Source organism: Cervus canadensis, chromosome 21 (assembly GCF_019320065.1).
Source record: "Cervus canadensis isolate Bull #8, Minnesota chromosome 21, ASM1932006v1, whole genome shotgun sequence".
Lineage (NCBI taxonomy): Eukaryota > Metazoa > Chordata > Mammalia > Artiodactyla > Cervidae > Cervus > Cervus canadensis.
This window is the reverse complement of record NC_057406.1, coordinates 24,897,574-24,922,396: the sequence shown is the minus strand read 5'-3', so window position 1 is coordinate 24,922,396 and position 24,823 is coordinate 24,897,574. Positions and strand designations below refer to the sequence as shown.

The window sequence follows — 24,823 nt, the reverse complement described above, 5'->3', positions numbered from 1 at the left end:
AATCAAATCTCCAGGCCATCTCCCCTGGCTTTGCCCCTACTTTGTGTATCAGGAGCAGTGACCCTCTCTCTGCTCAGAAGTGACTGACAACTTTTCTCCCTGTCTCGTCCATCCAATGATACCAAAATTTTACAGAAATTTAAAGAAACTTCTTATGAAAACATTCTAAATCTCTGTACCACAGAAAGATGCTCAGGCTATCTGCCATGTCCATTAAGGACCTCACAAATACTAGGATATTTAATTTATACATCAACCTTGTGAAGTAGGCACATTTTATGTATCAGGAAATTTAAGTACATAGAAGAAACTTGCCCACAATTACACAGCTGCATGAAGCAGAATGGGGCCCTGGGACTCTAGAATCATAACCCACGCTCTAATATACTTGACTGACATGGGAAATTAGTGCTTACAAAAGATTGATACCCTGTTTTGCATAGACATAGAGTGTTCACTGTGAAAGCTTAAAGTGTTCATCACTCAGTCATGTCTCACTCTGCAACCTCATGGACAGTAGCCCACCAGGTTCCTCTGTCCATGGAATTCTCCAGGCAAGAATACTGGAGTGGGTAGCCTTTCCCTTCTCCAGGGTGTCTTCCTAACTCAGGGATCAAATCTGAGTCTCCTGCATTGGCAGGCGAAGTCTTTACCCCTGAGTCACCTGGGAAGCCCATGCAGCATCTACAAGGCACTGAATTTTAAAAGGCACAGTGTTAGGACTGTTATTCTCATATGTTTACATTTCTTGTAAATAAGTATATATAATTGGCTGGCCCAAACGTTTGTCCAGGTTTTCTATATAATGCTCCTGAAAAGCCCAAACAAATTTTTGGGGCAATCAATAACTAGTGGCGGTTGCTAGAGGAGGGGCATAAGAACAACCATTGCCTGTGGTTCAACACTTTTGGATAGAGATTGTCTGCTGTTGGCAGGGATGCTCATACCTGGCACCAGTCTGAAATAGTTGTTGAGTTGCCACCTGATGTCCCCATGAGTCCAGGCTGCTTAAGATCCTCACATTTGGAGTGAATTTTAACAGCTCTCTATAAAGACAGCTGTTCCCAGCGAAAGTGTTTCCCCCCATGGCTTCAGCAAAGCTTTAAAATTAAAGGGAAGGGAGGTAATAAAGAATTTATGAAAGATAAAGGACATTAAAGAAAAGGTTGGATGAAACCACTGGGGAAAAAAAGTAAATGTTCCTGAGAGATGATGGAGAAATGAACATAAATGACCTACCTTTTGATGAAAAGACTGTCATCGAGCATTCCAGGCCTCTGGCTTACTTTCGCTGGGCAACACATGGACCTCCAGGATGCTTCCTGCCCTCCTGGCGTCTACTTGCCACATCAAGTTTCCTCTAGGTCTGCTGACTTGACTTCCTGACGTCTCACACTTGGACTGTTTGTCTACCAGAATCACCCTTTTGCCGACATAGGTTTTTTAAAATCATGCTGTATATTATATCTCTATTTTTAAAATTTATTTTTAACTGAAGGATAATTGCTTTACAGAATTTTGTTGTTTTCTGTCAAACCTCAACATGAATCAGCCATAGGTATACATATGTCCCCTCTTTCTTGAACCTCCCTCCCATTTCCCTCCCCATCCCACCCCCCTAGGTTGATACAGAGCCCCTGTTTGAATTCTGTGAGACATACAGCAAATTCCCATTGGCTCTCTATTTTACATATGGTAATGTAAGTTTCCACATTACTCTGTCCATACACGTCACCCTCTCCTCATCTATCCCCGTGTCCATAAGTCTGATCTCCATGACATAGGTTTTCATGTTGAATGCCAAGTCTGAAACCAACCCCTGCCCTTCTATTATTTCCAGTATCCTCAGAGGCTTGACTGAAGAACTCTTATTTATTATTAATTGTTAAGTCTCTGCTTATTATTATTTTAGATATGCTACCCTACCAAGATGCATGTAATTTTGAATGTCTTGTCATTATAGTCCAGTAAGTTCAACAGAAAGTTTTCCTGTCTGCTCTGTTGCAGAGCAAGAGATGTTGTATTATGGAAACAGCTCCAGTCTAGGTCCTGGTCGATGAGGATTCTAGTCCTGGCTCTGCCCCTGAGTAGCTGTATGACCTTAAAGAAAGCATCTCCTCAGGGTATATGCCGAGTAGTGGGATTGTTGGGTCACATGATAGTTTTATTTCTAGTTTTTGAAGGAATCGCCATATTATTCTCCACAGTGGCTGTATCAATTTACAGTCCCACCAACAAAGCAAGAGGGTTCCCCTCTCTCCACATCCTCTCCAGCATTTACTGTTTGTAGATTTTTTAAACGATGGCCATTCTAATCGGTGTGAGGTGATATCTCATGGTAGTTTTGATTGGCATTTCTCTAATGATAAGCGATGTTGAGTGTCTTTTCATGTATTTATTTGCCTGTATGTCTTCTTTGGGTGAACTCCGGGAGTTGGTGATGTGCAGGGAGGCCTGGCGTGCTGCAGTTCATGGGGTCGCAAAGAGTCGGACACGACTGAGCGACTGAACTGACTGAGCTGATGTCTTCTTTGGAGACATGTCTGTTTATGTCTTCTGCCCGTTTTTTTTATTGGGTTGTTTGTCTTTCTGATACTGAGCACCATGAGCTACTCATATATTATTTTTCTGTGCTCCAGTTTGCTGAGTTGTGAAATGGAAGGGGCCAAGTTTCATGATCTCGAGAATCCAGTCTAGATATAAAATTCTTTTATATTCTATACATGTTTAAGTAGCCCTAAATTAAAAGTGGAGATGTTTTCTCCAGGTGAATACTAAACCAGTGTGCTACTAATTTCAGCTCCTCTTATGAATGCTCTGTTTTTCAGGCTCAATCCTGATATTCAGATACTGCTGGACAGAGAGGAAAAGTTTACTAAAGCTGTCTTTATATTCATTCCAGCAGACCAACTTCCTAATAATATTCAGTTCTTAAAATTTTTTTTGAAGTTAATCTTGGAACACTCTATTTATCTATTAAGTAGAGGCATGGTCTTTAGACTGGGATGGTGGATAGTCTTAGATACTTTTATTCTGCTTCATGCATGAAAATTTTTCCAAATATTTCTTGCAGTAATTTGAATAATACCTACTGTCTTTCTCTCTTTCCATGTATGTATAAATTCCTGCCCAACATGCATGTGTACAAAATTATAAAATTTTGTTTAAGTGCTTTCAAGTTCAACTTGCTAAAAAACACACCATGATATATATGTATTTCCTTTTGTAAAGCAACTTATAAGAAGAATTAGTCTTACATGTAATGAACTGTAATTGTATTCTTCATGAACTATAAGATGAACCCTTATCTTAGTATTTTAAAACACAATACTTGGATACACAAATAGTCACTGAAATATTCCACACTGTTTATACTATAGTGTGAGTCTATATAATTTGTTTTATATGACTAGATAGTGGTGGAAATTAATTATATATTTACAGGCTCTTTCTCTGGTTGATTAGTGGGCAGGTAATTTTACTGTCAAAAGCTAATTATCTCACACTCTCTGATACTTGATGTGAAGTATAATTGATATTATTTTCCATCTCCTATGTTAAATTTTCTCATTTGACGTGATTTGCTCCATTTTCCTAATAGCAATTACTTGGCGAGCTGTCAGAGGTAACCCACGTTTATTCCCTCAAGGCACTTCTTTTTTGATGTAATTTTTTGGATTCAATCTCTGGACTTAACACCCTCCAAATGTTCCAGCTGTGCCTAGTTTTCACTGTAGAATGCCAAAGAGACTAAATTTAGAGGGGGAAAAATGTGGAGATCCATTTTTAAGAACAGTTCAATTTTAATGGCTTTGTTGAGCTTGCTTGCATAATTTCCCCTCTGAAGCAATATCTTGCATGAATCAAGAACATATTGACAAATCTCTTTCTTTAATCCTTGAGAATTTCTACTTAGCTTTAGTTGCTACAGAAAAGTGACTCACTGGACTTAATTATCAACAGAAAGTGCATGTTCCATGTGTGCTCAGTCACTCGGTCACATGTCCAGCTCTTTGTGGCCCCATGGACTGTAGTCTGCCAGTCTCCTCACAGAATTTTCTAGGCAGGAATACGGGAGTGGGTTGCCGTTTCCTACTCCAGGGGATCTTACCGACCCAGGAATCAAACTCTAGTCTCTTGACTCTCCTGCATTGGCAGGCAGGTTCTTTACCGCTGCCACCATCTGGGAAGCCAACATGTTCCATGGAATCTAGCAACTCTGACTTTCTGAGAAAGAGAAAAAAACACAAGAGATATTTTGTTTTAAGTGGAACTTGAAATATATTTGCGGGAGATAAAAGGCAAGAGTTAGGAAGTACTGATGATGGTAGAGAAGTAGGGCCACACCGAGATGACCCATCATCCCTGTCTGCTCAGTACTGAGGGCTTTGAAGGGATGTGGGACTTTGAGTGCTAACCCTGGGAGGGTCCCAGGCTAAATGGGAATAGTTGGCCAAGATTTCTTTTTGGGTTTGGAGACTCAGCACCCTTGGTTCAGGAGAAGAAAGTTCGGGGTAGAGTTCTACTCTCTAAGACTTTCCATTAAGTTGATGGGCCATCAGCTCTCTACTTCCAACCAGAAGTAACCGAGAAGCAGGGGAAGGAGGAGAAGAGCAGTGACTGGGTGGTAAGTAGACAACAGTGGAGAGGATGGGGGCCCAGAGAGAGAAAAGGGATTTCACGAGTCAGGCCTGATTCTCTTTCCTTCCCATGGAGGATGACTTAGCCATTTCCATGTAAAAACCACCTTGGTTTCAGAACAGGTTGTAATGATTTAAGGAAAGTGCTTCCCACCCCATCCCTTTTTTATTCCATGAGGGATAAAAGCATGAGGCAGGTAGGAGAACCATGAAAAGGGGAAAATATGCAAGTAAGTAAAATTTACAACCTAGTTCATGATCATTTTCCTTTGATTTCTCTGTATATTATATATACACATATATATACACACATACATATATATATTTTGTTTGTTTAAGCCTGTGATAGATTATACTGATAAAGTTGTATTATGTAGCAATGACAGATGATTGAAATGAGGCACAGAAGATTTGGCGAGCCTGTGTGCAGGCTTGATTGTGACAATAACACAGGTATTCAGTTGTTCACAGTATTATTTGATGGCTAGCAAAACACGAGCTGTTCTTGTTTTTTTGAAAGCAGAAAAATATGAATCATACCATGGAATGCAGAAGCTGATAGCATTTTTTGGTTTGTTTAAGCGTTAAAAGCAATCATTTAAATGCTGACACTTTTGAAATCCTAACTTGAGAATTCACTAACCTTTGATGAAATCATGTGCCGAGGACATTCTTGTCAAGGGAACACTGTATATACATTAATCAGATGACATTGGTGTGTGCTAAGTGTTACATGTCTGTGATGTTTGCTGTATTTTGATTGCTCGAAGTATTTTATTGGCCCAAATATAGGAACGTTGTTTTTTAGATCGTCATCATAATAATAATGTATTCGATTATCAAATGTTAGAAATGTTTCCAGGCCTTGGATGTGGAGGGGCCAGCAAAGTCTGTTTCTCTCCCATTTAACTCCATGGCTTGCTCTGTGAATTTAACTCCTCCGCCCTCCCATCTCCCTCCAAGAAATAGCAGCAGGATAAACTCTTCTTTCAGTTCTTCTCCCATCCTTGGTTCATAACCCCCCTGCCTCCCCTACCCACGGGTGGGTGAATGGAAGCTTTTAAAGAGACAGTAGTGAACCCACGCTGCATCCCCATCTGGTTTCCACAGGTGTTACTCATTTGCTGTGAAGGTGCCTCTGAGGATGGTGTGTTGTTTCTTAAGTAAGAAAAAGTGATGAATGTGTGTGGTGTGTGTTTTGATATTTTTGATCTCTGTGGAAATTGGGAAGGCCTCTTTTAAAATCAGTACTGCCTTATATTTGGGCCAATTTAGAAATTAAAAAACTCTTCTAGCCAAAGAACCAGATTACCAAAAGGCTTGCTTTTTGCATTTTATTGGCTAATCCTGAATTTCAGAATAATTAAAATTGTGCCAGTACTGTATCTAAACTCTACCTAAATTATAAGTCATTGCTCTGTAGCTTTGATCTGATCCAAAAAATTGCCTTTTGTGAATTTGGAACTTATTCTAATACAGTTATCTGTTATTTTGTTTAAAGCTTTAACTATTGTTTTTAGTTTAATAGGGAATACATATATGTATATAAATATTATTTTATAATAGCCTAAATCATTTAAAAATTACTGAAAGTTATATATTCTGTCACATCCACCTTTTAAAATAAAAATCCCCACATGACCTTTTTTTCTAATAATATGCTTTTGAGACGTAGTCATAAACATTTAATTAAAGATTATCTCATGACCCTCACCACTTAACAAGAAATTTAACCAGTTAGCTTTAAGATGATGGCCAAAAAGGTTATGGTTTGAAAAAATTAACAGTATTTTAAATTTGTTTATTTTAAAGCATAGTCCTTTTATCTATTGAAATATTATCCTTCTTTTTAGCAAATTACTTGGAAACAACAGAATTAAACACTTTTGAATAAAACATGCATTTAAAATAAGGAGTAACTAATGCCTTATGTTGTTGATATCAGACATCTTTTGCCTACCCTGCTGTTGTATGATTCCTGGTTCAAATTTAGTTTTCTTGTCATTTATTACTGTCATTAGTACTCCTGTTTGCTATTGGTATATACTTTTGACTGCTGAATTTACATTTTGATTCTGAAGAAATGTGTAGAATATTTAAAAGTAATTTTTAATAATTGTTGCATCATGTAGGATTGGAGGATTATATGTGTGCATGTGTGTACATTAACGCACCCACAAATTTGCTATGGATCTGCAAGTAAGTTTACAAATAAATAGCCAACAACATCCAGTCAAAGTATAATTTATTTTCCTAGCCTAGGTTTATATCTTCACAATTCTGAATGAATTATTTGTTTCTTTGTAGAAACAAAGGATGGAGTATGGCCCAAGAGCAACCGACATTCCTTCTGCCCCATCACCTCCTCCAGCACCGGCTCCTGTCACTGTCCCCCTCCCACCTTCCACTCCAGCACCTATTCCGGTGTCAAAGATCCCGGCAAACATAACCCGTCAGAACAGCAGCTCCAGCGACAGTGGTGGCAGTATTGTGCGAGACAGCCAGCGACAAAAACAAGTTCCTGTGGACCGTAAGTTTCCCAGGGAGGCAAAAATACACAGTTTCTCCTGTGAATTAAAAGCACTACTAGGTAAAAAATTTTGAGTGTTGTTTCTGCTGGTATATGCTAAGTCCCTTCAGTCATGTCCAACTCTGCGACGCTATGGACTGTAGCCCACCAGACTCCTCTGTCCATGGGATTCTCCAGGCAAGAATGTTGGAGTGAGCTGCCATGCCCTCCTCCAGGGAATCTTCCTGACCCAGGGGTTGAACGTGTGTCTCCTGAAGCTCCTACATTTCAGGGATTCCTTACCACTGAGCCTCTAGGGAAGCCCCTCTGCTGGTAATAAATATTATTAAATATATGTAATAGTCCTTTATACTTGCATGGTGCTTCATTGATTGCAAAGTCCCTTATATCTCATTTCTCATCCTCCAAGTAATTCTAAGAAACAGGAAGTCCTCTTTACTCTCTAATGTGTGCATTTCTACACATATTCCAATATATTGTGGTGGCTGAATGCAGACTCTGAAGCCAGACAGACTTGAGTCTGTATAGTGAAACATCACTTGCTGGCCATGAGACCTTCAACAATATAATTATTTTCTCTCTACTTTAATATCTGACTCTTTGCAAACCCATGGACTCTAGCCCACCGGGTTCCTCTGTCCATGGGATTTCCTAGGCAATAATACTGGATTGGGTTGCCAGTTCCTTCTCCAGGGGATCTTCCTGACCCAGGGATCAAACCCAGGCTCCCACATTGCAGGCAGATTCTTTACACACACACGAAACTGTTGGGTGTTGGTTCAGGGGCTCCGAAGAGCTCTAGTACCATAGTCCTTGATGTCTCAGTGCAGAAAATAATTCAACGAGAAGCAAAGAGACAGATAAAAAGTGATTTATGAGAATAAAACACTTATGAGGCTTATGAACTGGTGGGCGAGAGATGTCTTGCCCCAAGAACTTACTGGGCTACAGTTTTCTAATCAAAGGAAACATCAGGAGGGGAAGAAGAACTTCTTTGTCTTTGTTGAGTGGATGTCATGCTTCCATCATCAGCTCCTCCTCAAGGTCGGGCAAGGGAGTTTTCTTGTCCCTGCCTGGTGAAACTAGGTCCACAGAGTATTGTTTATGTGTGCAGAGAGCATGTCCTAGGGATCACTGACTTCCTGAGCTCACTGGGCAGGATGTGGGTGTCATGCCACCATTGTTTTATTGTTTTGGGACACATCTCATGCTTCTCTTGCATGGTTTTGTTGTTAAGCATGCCTCCTTGGTTTTGCAGTTAAGCAAACCTACTTTCCTGAGTAATCATTAACTTACAGGGGTCTCCCATATTTTTTACTTACAATCCTGTAGTGGGATTAACTATTTACTCACCTACTTGGCTTCCTTGGTGGCTCAGATGGTAAAGCCTGCAATGTGGGAAAGCCAGGTTCGACAACTGGGTAGGGAAGATACCCTAGAGAAGGAAATGGCTACCCACATCAGTATTCTTACCTGGAGCATTCCTTGGACTTAGGAACCAGATGGGCCACAGTCCGTGGGGTCACGAAGAATTGGACATGACTGAGCGACTAACACTTTTCACTTTCTTTTGTCCCTTTACTCTGTCCCTATCGTATATATGGTAGGTATACACACACACACAAAATCACACTAGCTTAATATAATTAGTTCTGAATTCTGTTCTTTGCTCATATAAACATACTTTTACTGTAGATGATCACTCTATTTTCTTTACTTTCAATATTATTTATACTGTTGGAGTGAAAATTCATCTTCATGTGAAATCTCATCTCTGGCATCCAGATACATGTCTTGGAACTATTAACTTTATAGCTGGATCGGATACTTGAGATTCAGGTTCTTATCTCAGTAAATCATAGCCCCATCTATTCAGTTGTGGTCCTTCTTGATAAATTAAAAGTTTTTTTAAAAGAAGACCCTGAAACTATTACTGTTTAATTGTTTTGGAAATTCTGGCTAAATACAATAAGCACAAACCTACTTTTATACATTACTTTCTCAACTGAAGTATAGTAAAGTTTAAATTACCTTCTTATCTATATCTTGACCTTACCAAACAAACTAATGGAAAAATGAAGTTTTGGAAAAATGACGAACTTTTTCTGTGCAGCAAAAATAACTATGCCTGCGCACGTGTGTGGTTGAGAGTGTGTGTATAATTGGCTACTAAATTTTAAAATGGCTACATTTCCCTGTATTTTTTAAAAGGTTGCTTTTCTTTTTTTTCAGACAATAAAGACATAGTTTTGAGATGAGAAAGTTCTATAAATGTCTTTGTTGATTTCCCTAAGGAAAACATTGCTCTCAGAGAGTTTCTTCCTTCTTACACCAGTTTATAATATCCCCCTTCCCTGATCCGTCAGTGCAGTAATCTTTGACATGGTGGCACTTTTTTTCCAGGCCTGGGATCAGGGTTCATAGGCATCCAGGCCCAATTTTGGAACATTCTGTGGGCTGGGACAATTTGTTCTTTGTCCTACTCTAAGAAACTAAGAATAACCTAATGGGAAAGAGGTGTGGTTAGAATTCTTTAAAGATAGAGAACTCTCCTGATAATTGTGACTCATCATTTTTAAGTCTGTTTTTCATAAGTAAAAGGGTGACATTGGTATGTAAAACATAAACATCTCTCCCCAAATTAACACTTGTACTTGTTTCCTTAAACTAGTAACATTCTACATTTACTTATATAATGTTCCTTTTAAAGGTAGCTCAAAAAATAGTTTGTCATTAAATAAAGATAATCCTTTTTGTAAAACAAATATCCTCTTGATAACTTTTTATCTTTGTGAGTACTTTTTTGGAGAACATTTATTCTGAATGAATGTTGGGGCTTCTCAACAGTCTTTTCGAAGCAAACAGACATGTTTCTTTATCGGTAGCCTGGTTTCTTTCAAAATATAGATTTTGTGCTACCTGTGTTCTCTGCATATGGTCTCTGATAAGTCTGATAAGACTTCTGATAAGATAAAATTGAAGGAGCTGTAATTTGAATACTCACCCATAAAAATGTTACCAGATAGCCATGGACAAGGAGAAAAAGTCAACAGGTCCATTGATTCAAACCAGCTGCTAGAGCCTTGTGTCACATGAGCTCAGTTCAGTTCAGTTCAAGTTGCTCAGTCTTGTCCGACTGTTTGTCGGACAAAGAGGCAGGACACCCCAGGCTTCACTGTCCATCAACTGTCCATCAGCTATCCTTCACTGTCCAGCAACTCCCGGAGCTTGCACAATCTCATGTCCCATTGAGTTGGTGATGCCATCCAACCATCTTATCTTCTGTCATCCCCTTCTCCTCCTGCCTTCAGTCTTTCCCAGAATCAGGGTCTTTTCTAATGAGTGTTCTTCACATCAGATGGCCAAAGTATTGGAGCTTCAGCTTCAGGGTCAGTCCTTCCAATGAATATCCAGGGTTGATTTTCTTTAGGATTGACTGGTTTGTTTTCCTTGCCGTCCAAGGGACTCTCAAGAGTCTTCTCCAACACCACAGTTCAAAAGCATCTATTCTTTGGCACTCAGCTTTCTTTATGGTCCCATTCTCACATCCATACATGACTACTGGAAAATTCACAGCTTTGACTATACAGGCCTTGTTGGCAAAGTAATGTCTCTGCTTTTTAATATGCTATCTAGGTTGGTCATAACTTTCCTTCCAAGGAGTAAGTGTCTTTTAATTTCATGGCTGCAATCACCATCTGCAGTGATTTTGGAGCCCCAAAAAATAAAGTCAACCACTGTTTCCACTTTCTCCCCATCTATTTCCCATGAAGTGATGGGACTGGATGCCATGATCTTAGTTTTCTGAATGTTGAGCTTTAAGCCAACTTTTTCACTCTCCTCTTTCACTTTCATCAAGAGGCTCTTTAGTTCCTTTTTGCTTTCTGCCATTAGGTTGTTGTCATCTGCATATCTGAGGTTATTGATATTTCTCCCAGCAATCTTGATTCCAGCGGTGCTTCATCCAGCCCAGCATTTCACATGATGTACTCTGCATATAAATTAAATCAACAGGGTGACAGTATACAGCCTTGACATACTCCTTTCCCAATTTGGAACCAGTCCATTGTTCCATGTCCAGTTCTAACTGTTGACCTGCATACAGATTTCTCAGGAGGCAGGTAAAGTGGTCTGGTATTCCCATCTCTTTAAGAGTTTTTCACAGTTTGTTGTGATCCCACAGTCAAAGGCTTTAGTGTAGTCAATGAAGTAGAAGTACATGTTTTTCTGGAATTCTCTTGCTTTTTCTATGATCCAGTGGATGTTGGCAATTTGATCTCTGATTCCTCTGTCTTTTCTAAATCCAGCCTGAACATCTAAAATTTCCCTGTTCGCTTACTGTCGAAGCATAGCTTGGAGAATTTTGAGCATTACTTTGCTAGCGTGTGAGATGAGTGCAATTGTGTGGTAGTTGGAACATTCTTTGGCATTGCCTTTCTTTGGGACTGGAATGAGAACTGATCTTTTCCAGTCCTGTGGCCACTGCTGAGTTTTCCAAATTTGCTGGCATGTTGAGTGCAGCACTTTAACAGCATCATCTTTTAGGATTTGAAATAGCTCAGCTGGAATTCCGTCACCTCCACTAGCTTTGTTCGTCGTGATGCTTCCTAAGGCCCACTTGACTTCTCACTGCAGCATGTCTGGCTGTAGGTGAGTGATCACACCATCGTGGTTATCTGGGTCATGAAGATCTTTTTTGTATAGTTCTTCTGTGTGTTCTTGCCACCTCTTCTTAATATCTTCTGCTTCTGTTAGGTCCATACCAATTCTGTCCTTAATTTTGCCCATCTTTGCATGAAATGTTCCCTTGATATCTCTAATTTTCTTGAAGAGATCTCTAGTCTTTCCCATTCTATTGTTTTCTATTGTCATATAAGCTATTCAGTTCTATTCATCATATTTTCAAAAAGGCTCTCCTCTTCCCACTTTTGAAGAGATCAATGCTTCAGTTGTTTTGCATGTCTTCTGCTTCCTTTGAAATGTTACTTCTTTTATTTGAGTTTAATCTTTAGTAATATAAGAAGTGTTGTTTTAGAGAGAGGTGTAAAGTTAGTCTAGTATGTTGTTATGTGCTAGAACATTGCAAGTGGAAACCAAAGCCAGGAACACATCACAAGAGGTTTTTATATTCCTGGGAAAGAGGTTATACTTTAGACTGGAGATGGTCCTGCAGTGGCTAAGTCAACAGAGAAGGAAATAAATCTTTTAGTGTGGTGATACTTTTTTTTATTATTTCTTTGAGATGTTCTCCTCTGTTGTATGGCAGTGTGACTAAATCGTAGTGATTTAAAAGAGTTAACTAATAAAATGCATGCCATGTATTAGCTAAATGTAACCATTGGTAATATTCCCTCTCTCTCTAGCCTCTCATACTCCCTCCTTCCCTCTCTTCCTTTCACTTATTTCTCTTTCTTTTGACTTCTTTTTTCTTCAAAAGCTTTCCTGGGTACTTGAGGAATTTAAAAAAAAATTAGGCTAAAATAACACTATCTTATTATTTCACACTTTCACTTACACACTTTCACTTATTTCCCAGGGACACCAAATACTTTCTGAAATATTCTTCCTGAAAAAAAGAATCAGAAGAGTGGTCACAAAAGCTCGCTTTAGTGACCAGGTCACTGTCACTTGCGAACTTAGTTAAATCGGATTACTGTATCAGTTCTTTGTACTTAATCCTTGAAGGTGATATACTGCAGATATGTATGTGTATGTCTCTGACTCAGATTTTAAATGGATAAATTTAGCTGTTGTATTGAGAAAAGAATGAAGAACAAAGAGTGGGGTCATGGAGAGAAGCAACAGAGAGATCTGTGAACAGGCAGGTGGATCAGACCAAGCTGGCAACAGAAAAAAGATGGAGTGAAGTGGTTGGATGTGTGGCGTATTCTAATGGTAGGACTAACAAGTTTTGCCAGTGGATTGGATGTAATTGAGGGCAAAGGGGAATCAGGCATACCTCAGTGGTATTTTGCTGGAGGAACTGAAAAATAGAATTCCCAACTAAGTTGGGAAGTCTAGCATAAAAGCAAGCTTCAGGAGAAGATGAGTCATTCCAATGTGGACATGTTACATTTGTGATATCTAGTAGACATCCAAATGAATATATCAAGTAGAGAGTTGGTGTAATATGAGTCTAGAGTTCTGAGGACCAGCCTGGACTGCAGAAATAATTTGGGTAGTCACCAGCTTTTAAATGGTGTTTAAAGCCATGAAACCACCCACAATGATCATTGGTTCAGAGAAAAGAGGTCTAAGGACTGAGCCCTGGAGAGTTAGGGAGATGAGACAATTCCGAGAATAGGATATTGAGGCCTGTGAGACAGGAGAAAAATCAGAGGGTGTGTGTGTCCTGAAGGCCATAAGAAGGTGTTTCAAGGAGGAGTTGCCTTCTTCAAATGTTGCTGATGGATGGCATAAGTAAATGACTGGGAATCAACCATTGGAGCTTAGCAAAATGATGTGGAGAGATGCACCAATAGCCTAACTGCAGTGAATTTAAGAGGAAATTGAAGAACAGGAGTTTGAGTAGGCTAGTCTGGACAGTTTTTCTAGTTTTGCTAAAAGAGGAGCAGAGAAATAGGCAGTAGCTGAGAGGGGACATGGGATTAAGAAAGGGCTTATTTAGGAACGTCCCTGGCAGTCCAGTGGTTAGGACTTCTCCTTCCAATGCAGGGGGTGCAGGTTTGATCCCCACTCAGGAAGCTAACTAAGATCCCATATGCCTCACGGCCACAAAACCGAAACACAAAAACAGAAGCCATATTGCAGCAAGTTCAGTAACGACTTTAAAATTGGTCCACTTAAAAATCTTAATAAAAAAAAGCTCTTATTTAAATGTGAGAGAAGTAACAAAATAATAGCATGTTAATTGGTTGAAATGATTCAGTCAAAGAGGAAAATAGATAACATGGAAGAAGCAGGGGGAAATTACTGTTAAATCGACAGAGGCCATGGGGTCTAGTGCACTTGTAGAGGGGTTGCCTGAGGACTGTGGAGTCACTTGTCTCTAATGCAATAGAAGGACAGCTGGCAGAGTGTACAGAGAAGGTGCTGGTGGTGCTGGTGGTGAGGAGAGCTTCTAGGGGATCTTAGCGGGGAGAGCTGCTAAGGAAACTTAGGGATCTCAGTTTAACTTCTTTATTTTACCCAGAAATGATGAAAATGAGATCATCAGCTCAGGGTAAGGATTGGAGACTGGGTGTTGGGAGGTTCACGGAAGGAAGAACATAGGCAATGTTTGTGTAACAGCAGGCAATTGCATGGTCCAACGTGGGATTTCTCACCTTGAGCCCTGTGGACGTTTGAGGCTGCGTACCTCTCTGCTGTAGGAGACTGACCTGCATGGATTGCAGCCTGTCTTGTCATCTCAGGCCTCTACTCACTGCATGATGGTAGCTTCCTTCTTTCTCGACCCCCATTTGTGACATCTTCCAAGTGTCTCTGGCTGTTGCCAGATGTCCCTTGGAGTCAAAATCCCCCACCCAGTTGAAAACCACTGGCCTCAGGAAATGTAGTGTGGTTATCAGGGAGCATTAACCGCCCAGTGGAGGTACGTGATCATGAATTTAACATGAGCTCACTCGGCACTGTTATGTTCTATTCTGTGTGCAGGTGCAGCACAGAGTAAGAAAGTGAGATTTAACAAGGGCGGGGGTCTTGCCAAATGAATACAGTGAAGACAGAGAAGAAACAGGGAGTGGTTTTAATAATTGATCATGAAGTTTATGCTTGGTGAGAATGAACGGGAAGATAGGAGGAATACTAGATTGTCAGCCCTGCTGGGGTCAAAAGATGGTTGGCTTTGGAGTTCTAGAGAGAGTGAGTTGTTGGGGCTTTCAAAAAAAATAACCTCCTCTGTGTTGGTATCTAGGGAGGAAATCTCAGATGGAGGAAGTGCAGGATGAACTTATCCACAGACTGACCATCGGTCGGAGCGCTGCCCAGAAGAAGTTCCATGTGCCACGGCAGAATGTGCCAGTTGTCAATATCACCTATGACTCCACCCCAGAGGAGGTGAAGACCTGGTTACAGTCAAAGGGCTTCAACCCTGTGTAAGTCTCTCTGGGGACCCTTTACAGTTCTGTGCGTAAAGCATGCAGTATTTTCAGTTTGATCACTAAGATGCACAAGTGATTCCTAGAAAATGTGAGAACCCAAGCTACATCTGTTATACTTAGGAAATGACTCTAGCCATTTATAGTTAAAAAAGAATTGCAAGAAGCAGAAATAACTGTCTTTTGTTGGCACCCCATTTTCTAGATGGTGGTGTCTGTTCATCATTGGTTTCTAAAGCAGTCTGTTAGCAGCTGTCTTTATCCTTCAGAAAGTCACATGTGTAGACTGTGGTCTTAAACTTGACTCCCTAGGCCACAGAGGACATAAAGCAGAAACTTTCCTCCCGCTGCAGCATATAGATCCCAAGCAAATAAAAAAATAGATGACATTACTTATCATGGGTTATAACCTAATAGAGCTTTTCCTTTCGGAAATCCATAGCGAAGTTTTATTTTTCTATTCAAAAATCGTAAATATTTTGTGTATATTTGTTACACATATTTGAACATGTATTTGAACTCTTTGAACAATACATATCCAAGAGAACCTGACACATTGCAAACTCACCTATTACTGAAAAGAATGAGGTACACTGGTTAGTCAGTTGCCTGACTGCTAGAAAGTTATCTATTCCTTCTACAGAACACCACATTTCAAGGAATTGCTACAACATAATAAGAATAGTAAACCCAGATGGCTCTTTTTTGATTGTTTATGATTAGTGATCTTATTATTAGTGATAATGACCTCAAGGTCACTATCAAGCTAGCCCCCTGTCGTTGCCCTAAGCACTCTAGTACCATTTATGATTTGCAGTGTATAGAACACCTAGAGAAGGGAGATTGTAGAGGAACAGAAATTTTCCTTTTGTTTTTTCCAGACAGTTTGTATATATGTATGTATGTATTTGTAATTTATTTTTATATAAATATAGTTGATTTACAGTGTCATGTTAATTTCTGCTATAAGCAAAGTGGCTCAGCTATGCATCTATGTACATTCTTTTTTATATTCTTTTCCATATGGTTTACCCCAGGATGTTGAATATAGTTCCGTGTGCTATACAGTAGGACTTGGTTGCTTATCCATCCTATCTATAATAGTTTGCATCTGCCAACTCCAGACTCTCAGTTCGTCCCTGCCCCTTGGCCACCACAAGTCCAGACAGTATTTTTAATGCTCTGTTTTTTTCCTTTCTTTCTTTTGTTTTCTCAGGACTGTTAATAGTCTTGGAGTATTAAATGGTGCACAACTTTTCTCCCTCAATAAAGATGAACTGAGAACCGTCTGCCCAGAAGGGGCCAGAGTCTTTAGCCAAATCACTGTTCAGAAAGCTGCATTAGAGGTATGACTTGCCAACCTAAGATGGTGTTTTTCTATATTAGTCATGAGGGTGGACTGCAGTTTGAAAGCTCTGGAAATAATGTTTGTGTCCCTACTGGTCACTCTGCCTTTCGTACAGAGCTGAATTCAACTTGAATCAGGTTTAATAATCTGTTACTGGAGTCATCAGTGGCCACTTTTAGGGAGATTAATTTATTGCAAGTGTGCCTGCAGAGTGAAGCTTGAGCTTCATGTATTTTTGGATGTCTACTAAAAAGCCTAACGCTTTCATTTTATATGTGCTAACTACTTCTGTAGGAATTTTGTTTATTCATTTACTTCAAGTGGATAAATGACCTAAGAGGCCAGAACATTTTTGCCTGTCCTTAATGTTTAGTTTGTAGATACTAGCAAGTTAGAGATTGCTGTTGTTTAGTTCCTAAGTCGTGTCTGACTCTTGTGACTCCACCGACTGCAGCCCACCAGGCTCCTCTGTCCATGGGATTTCCCAGGCAAAATACTGGAGTGGAGTGCCCTTTCCTTCTTCAGGGGATCTTCCCAACCCAGAGATGGAACCCAGGTCTCCCGCACTGCAGGCAGATTCTTTACCGCTGAGCCACCAGGGAAACCCAGGTTTGAAGTTATAAAGTGTTAAAACCGGGGCTGTGTGCCTTAGGCCTGCTTAGTGAAGTGAAAGTTGCTCAGCCCGACTCTTTGCGACCCCATGGACTATACAGTTTATGGAATTCTCCAGGCCAGAATACTGGAGTGGGTAGCCTTTCCCTTCTCCAGAGGATCTTCCCAACCCAGGGATCGAACCCAGGTCTCCTGCACTGCAGGCAGATTCGTTACCAAATGAGCTATCAGATAAGCCTGCTGCTGCTGCTGCTAAGTCACTTCAGTCATGTCCGACTCTGTGTGATCCCATAGATGGCAGCCCACCAGGCGCTTATACATATAAATAATCAGAGGGAAAATATTAGGTAGGGACCACTGGAAACAGAGAGCCCTGAAGAGTAGTTCCTTAGTTATAGTTGTCTCTATGGAAGCAGGAGAGTAAATTTTTTCTAGATTGGATACACCTAAGCTTCCAATATCCTTCTCTACTTAACATGGGCTGTGTAAGGGTAGTAGTTTCTAACTGTTACATCTCTCAGCTCTTAATAGCTTTTGTGAAAAATTAGACTCAAATGAAAAGATATAGGCTTTGGTGTGAAATCAATACACAATTATCTCTAGCAGGTATATTGTATAAATTCAACAGTTAAATAACGTACTGAAATAGCCTTGTGCATGCAACCCTGTAACCATTCTCAGTCGGGAGAAATATTTCCCTTGGAAAATTTTCCTACCACATTGATCTTGCTTGGTCCTATATTAGGCTTACTGTCTGTTGAATATGAATCAGGATTATATTTTTCCTCAGACTGTTTAGTTACCATTATACATTCTGATTTTATTGAGAATGTGTAAATTACTCCCTAAGGGTTAAGTAAGTTCCATAATCCTAACACTTCTGAGTTCCTTCAGTCCGGACTCCCTATTGCTATCATTTTCCCTGACTGCCCATGTCCTCCTGGCCTCTTGTTTCCTCTTCCTCTGGTTGTGAATGGAGGCAGAGACTTGTTACCTGGGGTTCTTCATCTTCCCCAGGCACCTTCCCATCATGCCCTTCTCTTGTATCTAGTTCATTATTTACTCACCTGTGTTGCCAGAGACTTCTGTAGATCAGAGAGGATTATAGTGGGTGCACAGTGGTTGTAGGTCAGACTTCAAAAGGACAAAAACCAACAAGATATCAGATGGTCAGAATCCTTTGGTGTGGGGAAGCTTGGTGTTTTCTGAGCCCAGTCTTTGGGTCTGATTTAGAATCCCCTATAGCAGATAGATGAATATCTTGCTTGACCTAAAGAGCATTCTTTGATAAGTTACCATCCTTTTGTACTTATTGTACAATCTCTTCTTTCTCCAAGGGAATCTAAAGTATTCCACATGCATTGCTGATTTACCTTTAACATGTTCAAGTGAAAGCATGGTGAATGAATGGTCTTTAGACACTAAGTGAAAAAGTGAGGTTAGTGAAGTCCAAATCATCACTTAGGTGAGGGCAGCCTTCAGTTCCCCGCCAAGAGACGTGAGAAGAAAAACACAAAGAACTTTTAGCCTGAGCCATTTCATTATATGATCTGCAGCCTCACAAACCAGTAACCATCTTGTCTGAACCATGTTTGTTTTTCAGGATAACAGCGGCAGCTCTGAGTTGCAAGAAATCATGCGAAGACGACAGGAAAAAATCAGTGCTGCTGCAAGCGACTCAGGAGTGGAGTCTTTTGATGAGGGAAGCATCACTAATTAGTATCAAAACCCCATTATTCTTGGCATGTTTCCACCATGCTTTGTTTTAAGAAGCCATGAAAGGAATGTCAGATTCTTCTTTCTTGGTATACAGAATTTATCGCCATAAAGAAACAATGCAAACCTAAGTAAGCAGAGGACTTGTTTCTGGGCCCATTATTTTTATTAAAATTAAAAATTTTAAGCAGAATTTTTGACCTTGGGAAATATTTTGCATACTCGACCAAGGTGAGGTTTCCTTTAATGGATTATTTCATCTCAGTCTCAATGCATAAGCAAATTTTTTTTGACAGTGGTGAATTTATTTATTGCAGCAAAACAAAAAGATAGATTTGTCCGTGATTCAAAATCTAAATATTTTTAGTTTTGCCTGTGACTATGTTGTGTATCATCCAGGGTGTAGCTTACTTTAGGTTAGTCTCTGCTTACTTAGATCTCTTCTTGGACATATAGACTATTTAGATTTATTTAAAGTTCTTAATGCCAACAGTTTAAAAAAATTGAAACATTTAATGAACTGTAAAGTACAACAAGGCCTTGGACATACAAATAGAAACCTTTGGAACATTCCTGAGACATTTTATTTGTCATGGCTCTGTTGCTCACAATTCCTTGTATAGCTTGTATTTTGGTTTAGTTTATATTCTGCCTATTATCTATACCATGTTCTTATATAATAAGAAAGCACAAAAGAGGTCACATACATTGAAAATCTGTCACAGGAAATAGCCTGCGTTGGTGTGTGTTACAGTATTTTGCTTAATGAAGGCCTCAGTCCTGAATATTGATATACGTAGTTAAAAGCAAATTGGGGCCATCTTATGTGTTTATCTGTGTCAAGTTTTTCTGGTAATAAGAAATAATCCACACATATTTTGATCCTGTGAAAGATTCTAGGTAGAGAAAAGAAAGAGACCTAACCTTCAACAAAGTTATTTTTGGAAACATGATTTTTGTCATTAAATGTTATATTATTTCACATATATAAAACAGATGTTATGTAAGAATGTTGTATATTTTAACATAAACCCATTTAGAGAGATTATCTAGATTCATTAATTTTCATAGTGCCTTTTTCACATGAGTCAGCTGGAAAGTCTGCAATAAACAGTATTTGCTGTATGTTAATAAATGGCTTCTGTCTCATTGGCAAAAGGGACCTTTGGTGTGAAGAATGGGGATCACGGTTGAGTGGAATGGGGAAAACAGAGGCCCACTTTTTTTTTTTCCTTTTTAAACTGATTTCCAGTGAAGTTCTGAGTGGGTAAAAACTGCTCTAGATTACTTTCTTCAATTGTTTCTCTTTCTTCCACCTCTCTTATTTCATCACATTTTCTTCTACCATCAAGTCCAGTTGATCCCAGTAGTAGAAACAAACTTACACTCCGCATTTGTGATTATGAAGTGCTTCCATATAAAGCCTTGTTAGAGAGCTATAATAATCTGTGAATTGTATATTATAGGTGAGGAGGATTAGCTTCCTAGAGGTTAATTTTCCCCAAATCATGAGGGATATGAGAGCCTCTTGTTTTCCATTTCTCAGCTCCCCCAAAGCACTGTCCCTCAGACAAAGTGAGACAAACATTAGAATAACAGTTATTGTATATCTTTCCCATTTCATAAGCATGGATGCATATGTATTTATTTTTAAAAATTATTTGCTTATTTATTTTTAAATGTTTTTAATTTTTTAATAAAAAAATTTTTTTGGCCATACCACATGGAATGCAGGACCTTAATCCCCTGACTGAGGATTGAACCCATCTTCCCCCGACAGTGGAAGCACAGAGTCCTAACCCCTGGACCACCAGAAAGTTTCCTGATGCACATTTATAACTTAGCCCTTATGGAAAATCTCTGAAAATGTAGAGATAAGACAAAAGAAATTAGGATAGGAAAGTTAAAATAACCTGTGTGTAGTATAGTATAATCTGATTCGAAAAGAATTGGTGTCATTTATAAGTATGTCTTTATGCTATAAAATTCCAAAGGAAAATATCACAGAGGTAGTAATTGCAGGAAGTATTTACCTCCTTCAGGGTGGTGGCGACAAAGAGAAGAGTTGGAATTCATGGAATTGAAAAGCTGGAGGGAGAATTTGATCCAGACATCTGAGGAGTTAGGTTACTGGGATGAGAAATTGGGAGAAAAGTTCCCACCACTGGTAAATAAACAGACCTCCCAGAAGAGGGGCACAGCCAAACTGGTGCTGTTGCCTTAGGAATTCAGAAAATAATTCAGCTGGAAAAAAAAAAAATAGTTTACTCTGTATGACAGTCTATAGGCCCATCCATGTCTTTACAAATGACCCAGTTTTATTCTTTTTTATGGCTGAGTAAAATCCCATTGTATATATGTACCACACTTTCTCTATCCACTGCTCTGTTGATGGATATTTAGTTTGTTTCCATGTCCTGGCTGTTGTAAATTGTGCTGCAGTGAACATGGATCTTTTTGAATTATGGTTTGCTCTGGGAGTATGGGCTTCCCTGGTAACTCAGCTGGTAAAGAATCTGCCTGCAATGCAGGAGACACCAGTTTGATCCCTGGGTCAGGAAGATCCCCTGGAGAAGGAACGGCTACTCACTTCAGTATTCTGGCCTGGAGAACCCCATGGATATAGTCCATGGGGTACCAAAGGGCCAGACACGACTGAGTGACTTTCACTTTCACTTTCTGGGTGTATGCCCAGTAGTGGGATAAAGTCAGAAAGAGAAAAACAAATACGATATACTAACACATGTATGTGGGTTCTAGAGAAATAGGTATAGATGATCTTATTTACAAAACAGAAATAGAGACAAAGACATAGAGAACAAACGTATGGATACCAAGGGAGAAAGAGGAGGATGGGAATGAATTGGGAGACTGGGATTGAAACATATACACTATTGACAGTATGTATAAAACAGATAACTAATGAGAACAAGAACCTACTATATAGCACAGGGGACTCTGCTCAGTGCTTTGTGGTGACCTAAATATGAAGTAAATAAAAAAAAAGGGGGGTGTATGTATATGTATAGCTGATTCATTTTGCTGTGTAGTAGAAACTGACCCAGCAGTGTAAAACAACTATACTCCAATAAAAAGTAAAAAGAAATAAAATAGTTGGGCAAATCCACAGAGCTGGGACTCAGATATCTATTTAAGGACAGCAGGCCAGGCAGCTGAAACTGGGATTTCCGCAGGGAGAACAAGGAGGCTGCTCTTGGGAGACACTGGAACCTACTGGGAATCAATTGCTACTTACAAAGTGGAGGGCTATTATTAAGGTGATGGTGACAGAAACAGGAAGCAAAACAGAAGGAAGCAAGTCCCTTGTTCCCTGTCTAGCTTCTTATGACCCTGTGGCAGAATCTATTGGTCACCCACCTGGCAAAGCCCCAAATCACAAAGCTGAGACTAAAGGGGGTAGATTTGAATCTGAGAGAACAGCTCAATAACCAACCTGTTTCAACTCTGGCTACTTAGCTTACATATACACTCTTTTATACATCCTTGAAATTCTATAAAATGATCAAAAAATGTTTCTGCTATAGTGTCTGATACATAGTAGATGCTCAATAAATCTTTGTAAAATGAACTGTTAAGTGGTTAGATCTTTGTAAAAATGAACTTCCTGGCCCAATTTAAATTGTCTCTGTCTAACTCCACTTTGCAGTCTTAGTTTGAATTGGATTCTATAACCTCTTATAGCAAACATCCAACTTATAAAAATTTCATTTATTTATCCACCTATGTATCGGGAATGGTTCTGATGCTGTGAGTATCATAGTGAAAAGACGGGCAAAGTCTTTCCATGAGATTACGTTAGTGGGAGCAACAAGAATAAAGTAAAAATATATAAGCATACACATAAATGTTTATTCTTTTACCCAAGAAGATGCAGTCATCTTTCTCTGTTGTTTAAATAGTATTTAACAAAAGGAATTGGTTAAACAGGCAAAAAGAGAACAATGTGACATCACAGAGGTGGGAATAATAGGAAGCAGCCCCCTGCCCCTTGGGCTAGGGTTGCACAGGGAAGGAGGTTGGGTTTTCCAGCATTTAGAAGTCTGAAGAAGGGAAGGGCCCTGGGAGCGTGGACACAGACCACTGAAGAAGAAGCACTGTCTAGCATCGGGGCTGATGCCTCACAAACACAGAGGAGAGAACCCCTGGAGGCCTGGCATGGAAGCTCGAAGAAGAGGGAGACGATTCTGGATAGTTTACCTCCAGGGTGGGTGGGGGCGGGGCAGTGCAGTGATGCTGGTTCTGAAAACGTAGGGGGAAAAAACTGGAAACTAGAATCACCTATTGAAACGCCAATACTTTGGCCACCTAATGAGAAGAGCTGACTCATTGGAAGAGACCCTGATGCTGGGAAAGATTGAAGGCGGGAGGAGAAGGGGATGACAGAGGATGAGATGGTTGGATGGCATCACCGACTCAATGGACGTGGGTTTGAGAGGACTCCGGGAGTTGGTGATGGACAGGGAGGCCTGGCGTGCTGTGGTGCACGGGGTCACGAAGAGTTGGACACGACTGAGCGACTGAACTGAACTGAATGGAGAATCACCCACTGTTCTACAATCAACTGCTGCTGCCAAAGTGGAGATCTCATCACTGGTGTTAAGCCATTTGCTTATGGCGTGGCCTTTGTATGTTTCTTGTTTTTGTTCTTGATGTTCATTGAGCTGTTGGAAACTAGGATTGTAGTTTTCTATTAATTTTGGTAAATTTTGGTCATTAATTTTTTTTCTGTCCTTCCTGCCTTCTGTCCTTGGGAGTCTCCAATTTCATGTATGCTGGGCCATTTGAAGTTTTCCTAAGGTCACTGATAATTTTTTACTGAGTTTTTTTTTCTCAGTGTTTCATATTTTGTTGTTCAGTTGCTCAGTTGTGTCCTACCCTTTGCGACCCCATGAACTGCAGCACACCAGCCTTCCCTGTTCTTCACTCTCTCCCTGAATTTACTCAAACTCACATCCATTGAGTTGATGATACCATTTCCTTTTGGGTAGTTTGTGTTCCTGTTTTCAAGCTCGCTAATATTTTCTTCTGTAATTTCTAATATGCTTTTCATCTTTTCCATTTGTGTTTTTCATCTCGGATATTAGGGTTTTCGTCATTAAAAGTTTTACTTTTTGGAAAATATCTTTCCTGTCCCTACTTAACTTGCTCAATATTTCTTTGATTTTTTTTCAGTCATATGGAAGGCAGTAAAAATATCTTAGTATTCTTGCTTACTAATTCTGTCATCATCATAACTTCTAGGTTAGTTATGATTGATTCTTTAATGAATTGGTTTTGTTTTTGTTTTGTTTTGTTTTTCTTCTTTGTGTGCTTGAAATTTTAAAAACTCTGACCACTTTCAGGATTCTTTTCTGTGTCTTTCACTTTTAATGTAATTTTTAACTGGATGCCAGGTACTGTGAATTTTACCTTGTTAGTTGCTGGATACTTTTATATACCTTCAAATGTTATTATGCTTTGTTTTGGGATGCTATTCAATTACTTAGTAAGAGTTGGATCCTTTCTGATCTTGCTTTTCTTTATGTTTTGTTAGGTGAAACCAAAGCAATATTTATATTACAACCATTTTTATTGCACTATTGAAGCAAAACTCTCCTGAATCCTCAACCTGTTACTCCACGCATTATGTTTCCCACTGTAACAGATGATCATAGGAACTGTGCCTGGTTCTGATGAACTCTGAGAATTGTCCTTCTAAACCCTTTCATGTGATTCTTTTCCTCAGGCTTGAGCAGTTTTCTAATAGGCGTGCAATGAGCCGTCTCAGCTGAGGACTCTATGGGGACCCTGTGTCTACCTCCAGAGTGCTCTCTTCATGCAGCTTCGCTCTGTTACTCTGTGCTATGAATTTTAGCTCCCTTGCCCTTGTCACTCTCTAAGCTTTGTCTCCTCAAGTCAA

At 39.6% G+C, this 24,823-nt stretch overlaps 1 protein-coding gene across 9 annotated transcripts in view; it reads left to right on the top strand.

Annotated features, from left to right (window-relative positions):
* Positions 1–20,038, top strand: part of EPS8 (epidermal growth factor receptor pathway substrate 8) — a 202,753-nt gene extending 182,715 nt beyond the window's left edge. For all 9 annotated transcript variants that reach the window (XM_043441719.1, XM_043441713.1, XM_043441715.1 and 6 more), the window contains 4 exons: positions 6,948–7,170; positions 15,044–15,224; positions 16,444–16,573; positions 18,791–20,038. In XM_043441719.1, the coding sequence (XP_043297654.1) occupies positions 6,948–7,170; positions 15,044–15,224; positions 16,444–16,573; positions 18,791–18,907 (651 nt within the window). In that variant the 3' untranslated portion in view covers positions 18,908–20,038. The remainder of the gene's footprint in view (positions 1–6,947; positions 7,171–15,043; positions 15,225–16,443; positions 16,574–18,790) is intronic.
* The last annotated feature ends 4,785 nt before the right edge of the window (positions 20,039–24,823 follow it).